At 45.1% G+C, this 8,758-nt stretch overlaps 1 protein-coding gene across 1 annotated transcript; it reads left to right on the forward strand.

The window, feature by feature from the left end:
- The first annotated feature begins 4,030 nt into the window (after nucleotides 1–4,030).
- On the forward strand, nucleotides 4,031–8,758 carry LOC119919686. Its single transcript, XM_038740295.1, has 3 exons — nucleotides 4,031–4,374; nucleotides 6,248–6,754; nucleotides 7,462–8,758. Exons 1-3 carry the CDS (start codon nucleotides 4,372–4,374, stop codon nucleotides 7,807–7,809), a joined length of 858 nt encoding a protein of 285 aa, XP_038596223.1. The 5' UTR covers nucleotides 4,031–4,371; the 3' UTR covers nucleotides 7,810–8,758.

Raw genomic sequence — 8,758 nt, forward strand, 5'->3', positions numbered from 1 at the left:
CCCAGAGAAATGCAGTGACTTGCCCAAGTTCTCACAGCAGACAAAGTGGCAGAGCCAGGATTAGAACCCATGACCTCTGACTCCCAGGCACGTGCTCTATCCACTGCACCATGCTGCTTCTCACACTGTACATTGTACATGGTAGATTGAATAGTCCGCAAGGACAAGGATCATTACTTCTACTTCTCAAGCCTCCAGTGCAGTGTCCTGCACAGAGAAAGTGCCCCAGACACCATAGCACTCAACAAATAGTACTGATGATGATGAAGATGATACTCACCAGTTTCCTCACTGGTCAGCCAATTCTAGTTATTTTACTTGGTTAAAAGCTATGTCTGAAGGCCTATTGGTTATGCTTGGAAAATAACAGGTAGAGAGGTGAAAAACTGCATTCTTGTCATAAGTGTCTGATTCCCTGTATTTCTTCTCTTTGTTCCTAAGAGCTTGCCCATCAATCAGGCAATTAATCAATCACTCAGTGGTATTTATTGAGTGTGTACTGTGTGTACAATACCTGTACTAAGTTCTTGGGAGAGAACTTCAACAGAGATGTTAGAAATTTCCTGCCCACAGCAAGCAGCAAAATGGATTCAATCTACCCCACAGAAACACTGTGAAAGTAATAAGCATTTTCAGCTCTCAAAGGGAAAAACCTTTTACAAAACCTCCAATTATTTTCAGGCTTTATCCCATCTTTGATTGAAACCGTTTTTCTCTCTCAGAAAGTCCAGAGATCAGGAAATCAGCAAAAAAAAAGTAGGAATCATTCTTGTGGTGCATTCTCCATTTGAAAGATTGGGATTCCATTCTATTTTTAAAATAATGTTAGTTCCTGGCTATGGCTGAGATAGAAAATTGATTGAGTTGAAGATAGAATTCCACTGTGAAATAATGCAAGATATATGAGAGCTCACTTTGTCCTGTGACAAAGACAATACTTGTCAAGATGCTGAGAAATTTAGACCACAATCTAAGGCAAAATTACCCTTCTCTTTGACATGTATTTCCAGAAAAATGTAAGAACCTGTGCGCTTTTTGTTAAAATCATCCAGATTCATTTCCTTTCTTTTCAGTTCCAGGAAAATAGCCTTTCTCTCCCCGTATCACTTCCTAAACTCAATCTATTAATAACTCAATCTATTATATTTATTAAATGCTTCATACGTGCAAAGCTATGTGTACTTGGGAGAGTACAATACAATAGAATTGGTGGACACAATCTCTGCACACAAGGATCTTACAGTCGAGCGAGGAAGACAGACGTTAAAATAAATTACAGAGGGGAAATGGCAACGTGTGAGGATATGTTCATAAGTACTTTGGGAATAAGAGTGAGATGCATATCAAGTGCTTGAAGGGTACAGTTCCAAGTGCATAGGCAATTCAAAAAGGAGAGTTGGGAAAATGAGGGTAGGCCTTTGAATAGGATGTGGTTTTCAGAAGGGCTTTAAAGGAGGGGAGAGTCATGGTGTGTTGGATCAATCAATCAAGCAATCAATCAATAGTATTTATTGAGCGCTTACTGTGTGCAGAGCACTGTACTAAGTGCTTGGGAAGTACAAGTTGGCAACATATAGAGACAGTCCCTACCCAACAGAGGGCTCACAGTCTAGAAGTGGGAGACAGAGAACAAAACAAAACATATTAACAAAATGAAATAAATAGAATAGATATGTACAAGTAAAATAAATAAATAGAGTAATAAATACGTACAAACATATATACATATATACAGGTGCTGTGGGGAAGGGAAGGAGGTAAGGCAGGGGGATGGAGAGGAGGAGGAGGGGGAGAGGAAGGAGGGGGCTCAGTCTGGGAAGGCCTCCTGGAGGAAGTGAGCTCTCAGAAGGGCCTTGAAGGGAGGAAGAGAGCTAGCTTGGCGGATGTGGGGAGGAAGGGCATTCCAGGCCAGGGAGATGACGTGGGCTGGGGATCGACGGCGGGACAGGCAAGAAGGAGGCATGGTGAGGTGATTAGCGGCAGAGGAGCTGAGGGTGCGAGCTGGGCTGTAGAAGGAGAGAAGGGAGGTGAGGTAGGAGGGGGCGAGGTGATGGAGAGCCTTGAAGCAAAGGGTGAGGAGTTTCTACCTGATACGTAGGTTGATTGGTAGCCACTGGAGATTTTTGAGGAGGAAAGTAACATGCCCAGAGCGTTTCTGGACAAATACAATCCAGGCAGTGGCGTGAAGTATGGATTGAAGTGGGAGAGACAAGAGGATGGGAGATCGGAGAGGAGGCTGATACTGTAGTCCAGACAGTATAGGATGAGAGCTTGAATGAGCAGGGTAGCGGTTTGGATGGAGAGGAAAGGGCGGATCTTGGCAATGTTGCAGAGCTGAGACCTGCAGGTTTTGGTGACGGCTTGGATGTGAGGAGTGAGCGAGAGAGCGGAGTCGAGGATGACACCAAAGTTGCGGGCTTGTGAGACGGGAGGATGGTAGTGCCGTCAACAGTGATGGGAAAGTCAGGGAGAGGGCAGGGTTTGGGAGGGAAGACAAGGAGTTCAGTCTTGGACATGTTGAGTTTTAGGTGGCAGGCAGACATACAGATGGAGATGTTCTGAAGGCAGGAGGAGATGCGAGCCTGGAGGGAGGGGGAGAGAGCAGGGGCAGAGATGTAGATTTGGGTGTCATTAGTGTAGAGATGATAGTTGAAGCCGTGGGAGCGAATGAGGTCACCAAGGGAGTGAGTGTAGATCGAGAACAGAAGGGGACCAAGAACTGAAACTGGATAGTAAGGGAGAGGGAGTTACAGGCTAGAGGGAGGGATGAGGGCAAGGGGTCAGTGGCAAAATAGATGAGATTGAGGTACAGTGAGTATGTTGGGGTTGAAGGAGCAAAGTGTGTGGGGAGGGTTGGAGTAGGAGATTAGCAAGGTAAGATAGGAAGGAGAGAGCTGATGGCAAGGAGTTTCTGTTTGATGCAGAGGTGGATGGGCAATCATTGGAGGTATTTGCAGAGTGGGGAGACATGGACTAAACTTTGTTTTGAAAAATGATCTTGGTCCCAGAGTGGAGTAAGGACTGGAGCAGGGAGAGACAGGAAGTAAGAGGATCATTTGGGGAGACTGATGCAACAGTCAAGGCAGGATATGATAAATGCTTGGATCAACCTGGAAGCTGTTTGGATGGAGAAATATATCATGATGAATCAGATTTCAAAGGATTGTTTTTGTTTATTTGTTCCCAGATAAATGTCCTAGAGAATAAAAATATGCTAAATGCAAGTGTTGCCAAATGCGTCATCATTCTCTTTTTTTTTGGTATTTGTTAAGCACTTACTATGTGTCAGGCATTTTTGTAAGTGCTGGGGTATACACAAGGTAATAAGATTGGAAACGGTCCTTTTCCCACATAGGGCTCACAGTCTTAATTGCTGTTTTACAGATGCGGTAACTGAGGCACGGGTAAGTTAAGTGACTTACCCAAGGTCATACAATGACAAGTGGGGGAGTTAGAATTAGAACCCAGACTGAGCCTCCTTTTTCCTCTCCTCCTTCCCATCCCCCCCACCCTACATCCTTCCCCTCCCCACAGCACCTGTATATATGCCTGTACAGATTTATTACTCTATTTATTTTACTTGTACATATTCATTATTCTATTTATTTTGTTAATGATGTGCATCTAGCTTTATTTCTATTTATTCTGACGACTTGACACCTGTCCACATGTTTTGTTTCGTTGTCTGTCTCTCCTTTCTAGACTGTGAGCACGTTGTTGGGTAGGGACCATCTCTATATGTGGTCAACTTGTACTTCCCAAGCGCTTAGTACAGTGCTCTGCACACAGTAAGTGCTCAATAAATACGACTGAATGAATGAAATGAATGAACCCAGGATTATAATCCTCTTTCCACTAGGCCATGCTGCTTTTATACTGCTTTTATGGTCTCCATGGAAACCAAACTATTCGGTGCCATCCTTGGTCTTTCAGCCATGAAAGAGATCAGGTCATTTATGACGTCACAGTGGAATCTCCTCCAAGTGTGCCTGGGGCCTCTGGCCAGAAGAAGGGGAAAGATGAATTTCTGGAGATGTTTTGCTTGGTTGCATTTCCAAGACTAGCTTTCCCTCAGGGACAATTGAAGACTCCCTAGGGAATTCTGAAAACTGGAAGATATTTCAGAAATGTGCCATTTCTTCAACTGGTGGCAGTCCATCGGAGTGTTCCTTGTAGTGAGCCAGTTAGTTAAGCTGGATTGCATGTTGGCATAATGTGTATTGGGGAAGCTGGGGTAGTCATCAGTTTGGCCCTGAGAGATGAAGGGCATTTTGAAGCCAAGGCCTAAGAGGAGCAGAACTGGGTGAAGCCACAGTCTTACTGTCCTCAACGTTGAGGCCATCAGAGACAGACTTTCAAGATACATCAGGAATGGTAAGATGTGTGGAGAGGTGAGGGGTGAAGGTGGGAGAACCCTAGGGAAGTGGGAGTCCATGGGTGGACTGAGACGTCCATTTATTGCAATGGGAGGCTACTTCATCATCTGAGGTAGACCCCTTCCTTAGTCAAAAAAAATCATGGTATTTGTTAAGTGCTTACAAAAGACCAGCACTGTACATTGCTCTGGGATAGATACAGGATAATCAGATTAGACACAGTCCCTGTTCCACATGGAGCTCACAGTCTAAATAGAAGGGAAAACAGTTACTTTCACCTCCATTTTACAGATGAGAAAATGGAGGCACCAAGAAGTATGTAATCCAGAGGGAAGAGGTGGACTAAAAGGCAAATGCATACAGTCCATTGCATACTTTATGGAGGAAGCTAGCACATGGAGCCCAACATTTTCACAGAATTGGAGAAGGTAGACTTTCTAAGAATCACTTTGGAAAGGGAACAGATGAGGAAATTGAAGTTTCTCTCCAGAAATGGACTGAGAGTGGCTCTAGGCATATATAGCTCTTGGCCTCCTGTAGAGAGGGCCTGAGCCTCACTCATCTAGAGTTCAGGAAGCAGAATGTCCCGAGCTCTTCTTTCTCTCCCCCAGATCCCCGCCACCCCCAACCCCCCACACACTTCCTGCTCCTTGTTTTCTTTGTCCCTCTCTTCATCAGAAGTTACAACTTGAAGATATCTGGGGTACAAGGGCAGTTAAACACTTGGAAGAATGCGGAACCCAACGGAAGTCTGGAAATAAGGACCATAGATTTCCACAGTGCCTTGTGTGTTCAGGCACTTACAGAAAATAGGGTTCCTGCATTCAGGGAGCTTATCATTTTAAAGAAGCAAAACGTCAATATGGAATATCACCACCATTATCATCGAGGAGATTTTTTGAGCACCTATAGAGTATATATCCATTTTAGGATTTGGGGCATACTTTAAAAATTTGACCTAGAACCTGACCTCAAGGTGACACAACACACAACAATCAGTCTATCAACCACTGGTATTTTTTGAGTACTTACTGTGTGCAGAGCACTATACTAAGTGCTTGGGAGAGTATAATAGAGTAGCTAGACATGATCCCTATACTCGAGGAGCTTATAGTCTATTGTAGGAGCTTACACAGGTGAGCCCAAAATTATATTAGCTTGTCAATCAATCAATCAATCAATCGTATTTATTGAGCGCTTACTGTGTGCAGAGCACTGTACTAAGCGCTTGGGAAGTACAAGTTGGCAACATATAGAGACAGTCCCTACCCAACAGTGGGCTCACAGTCTAGAAGGGGGAGACAGAGAACAAAACCAAACATATTAGCAAAATAAAATAAATAGAATAGATATGTACAAGCAAAATAAATAAATAAATAAATAGAGTAATAAATATGTACAAACATATATACATATATACAGGTACTGTGGGGAAGGGAAGGAGGTAAGACGGGGGGGATGGAAAGGAGGACAAGGGGGAGAGGAAGGAGGGGGCTCAGTCTGGGAAGGACTCCTGGAGAAGGTGAGCTCTCAGTAGGGCCTTGAAGGGAGGAAGAGAGTTAGCTTGGCGGATGGGCAGAGGGAGGGCATTCCAGGCCAAGGGGATGACGTGGGCCGGGGGTCGATGGTGGGACAGGCAAGAACGAGGCACAGTGAGGAGATTAGCGGCAGAGGAGTGGAGGGTGCGGGCTGGGCTGTAGAAGGAGAGAAGGGAGGTGAGGTAGGAGGGGGCGAGGTGATGGCTTATCACAATATGGAGTTGAAGGGTTGGAGCAGATCATAAATCATTCAGTTGGTTAGGAGAGTGGATGAAGTGAATTGGGCTCACAGTTTGGGGAAGCTAAAGGAAATCCTGTGTCTCTTTCTTACAGACCTTCAAGAATCAGGTTGAGACCAAGGGCCAGACTTCCTCTCCACCCCCCTGGACTGAGATGTCTAATTCCTTTCTTGAGTTCATTGAGAGCAACACTGTAGATAGGAATGCCAACTTTCCTTTTAGCCTAAGATTATCCAGCCCAGAGGCACCAGGTTCCTTAGAATACATGCCATATTTTAGAACTCATGGCAATACCTTTATTATCCCATGGCCAATGGAACATGAGAGAAATGCCCATGCAACTGAGGTTAAAAGGGAGAGAGGAGGAAGTCCTGCAAAAGCTTATGCCCAAAAAACCAATGAGATGTCAGAGGATTCCATTCCTGCCAGTGGGTATTTTCCATATTATCGAACGGAGGAAGACCTAACAGGAAGCCTATTGCTGCAGAATGGGCTCTGTAAAACCTGCAGAGAAGACCAAAGGCAAAGTGGTGAAGGAAGAAAAGGCACAACAGGAAGAAGTGAAAGCGGTTGTTCCACACCTACCTGTTATAGAACCATGGTAAGTTGCAAGGGAATGCAATTTTTTTTTGGCAATGATTGATTCAGAGAGGGCTTGGCCAAGGTTAACTCTAAAGCCATTTTAAGAGCAGAGTTTTCAAAGAGGGAAAGTAAAGGGAGCTTGAGATACAGAACATTCTGGAAGATGATTTCTGGCAGAGATGAGAGCAGGAGAGTGGCAGGGTGCAAACTCTAGCACTGTAATAGATTCCCCTTTCCATAAGCTCTTAGTTCTGAAGTCTGTGGGTGGACTGTAGCTTTTCTATTGCTTGGGAAGGGAGGCTGCTCCATCATCTGAGGGATACCCCCTCCTTGGTCAGCAAGGTAATAATTATTATTTTATTATTATTATTGGCATTACTATTTTATCATTATTATTATATATGTTAAGTGCTTACTATGTGCCAAGGACTGAACTTAGCACTGGGGTAGATATAAGATAATCAGATCAGACACAGTCCCTGTCCTGCATGGGGATCACAGTCTAAGTAGGAGGGACAACAGTTATCTCACCTCCCCATTTTACAGAGGAATAAACAGAAGAACAGAAAAGTGAAGTGATTTGCCCAGGGTCATGCAGAAGCCAAATGGCAGAACTGGGAATAGAACTGACTTCTAGACCAATGGTCTTACCATTAGACCATGCTGCTTCTCTGTGGCAAGGATGTGATTGGGATAGTTAATCTTGGTTGTCTGTGTCTCTTTCAGATACCCTCACCAATCCTGACACAGAGTGAAATCACCCCCCTCCCCACCACTCTTCAGCTTCCTGATCCTCTAGGATCCTTCCCCGATGAGAACCTCAGTGTTAGTGGAATGGAGATCTCTGTTTTAGGGGAAACATCACTTCTGAGAGAGTTCTATATCCCAACAGGATACACACAATATTACCGCACAGAAGAATCACTCCTGGGAAGCCATGCCCCACACCTCTTCCCTTTTGGGGCAGAAGAAGAGCATGGGGATGGTCCAGAGAAGGAGAGGCATTTTGAACCCAACCCACTGGTTGAACCCAACCTTCTCTGGATTCTGGGAGAAGGCCAGCTAAATTGCTGACCTCACCAATGCCACCCAGGGAGGGAGAAACCCAGATGAGGTTATTGCTCTAAAAAACAGCAGGAATGCCAGCTTAGAGGTTGGGCGGGAGGCAGGGAGAGGAAAGAGATTGCAGTTCAAGCTTGAAAACATCTTTAGAGAAAGCAGAGAGAGGGATTTATGTCCTGATGTGCCTGAGTTTTGAGGAAATAGGGGAAATTAATCTGAGACTTGTAAACATGAAAAGAGGAAGAAACCATCAACATGAATACACTCGGTCTGAGCAGGGAAAGTGGGATTCCAGAGCGCCGGCAGCCAGGCAGAGATTTAGATCCAGAGATCCACTCCTGCATCAAGGCAGAAACGTGAGAGCTGGGTGGAAATGGAGGCAGCTGCTCTGTAATGACCTGGGCCTGGCTCATCTCTCGTCCTGTCTGCAAAAAACCAAGGAAGGGAACTATTGTAGCAGTGGACAGTCTTCCCACCTCCCAGCAGCCAAGCAGGTGGCAAGCCTTTGATCCCTTGGGAACGGTACATCCTCCCCACAGTGACCATCGGATGACTCAGATTCCCAGCCTCCGCCTATAAGCCCACAGAATCCGGTGTAGACAACAATGATGCTCCACTCCCTCACAGCCTGCCAAGCCACACCTACTCGGTGTATTTCTGTAATTGGACTCACTGACTTTTGAGTCTTGTGAGTCCTGGGCAGATTCTTGCTCTTTCCTCTGCCAGTAATACGATAGGCCCCCAAGTGATGGTCCACCACTTGCTTATCAACTCTGCATCCTCATTTGGCATTGAATGGTTCCCAACCCAGTGGAATAGAAAGCTTCTTCCTCCCCTCCTCCAGAGTTGGTTCCATCCCAGTACCAGCCTCCTTAGACTTTGGTGTACTCCATCAAAGCAGTAAGAATGAAAAATACTTAGCAGGAATTATTTTTTTGCAAATAAAATGGTCCTACTATTA

The sequence above is a fragment of the Tachyglossus aculeatus genome, chromosome X1 (assembly GCF_015852505.1).
Source record: "Tachyglossus aculeatus isolate mTacAcu1 chromosome X1, mTacAcu1.pri, whole genome shotgun sequence".
Taxonomy (NCBI): domain Eukaryota; kingdom Metazoa; phylum Chordata; class Mammalia; order Monotremata; family Tachyglossidae; genus Tachyglossus; species Tachyglossus aculeatus.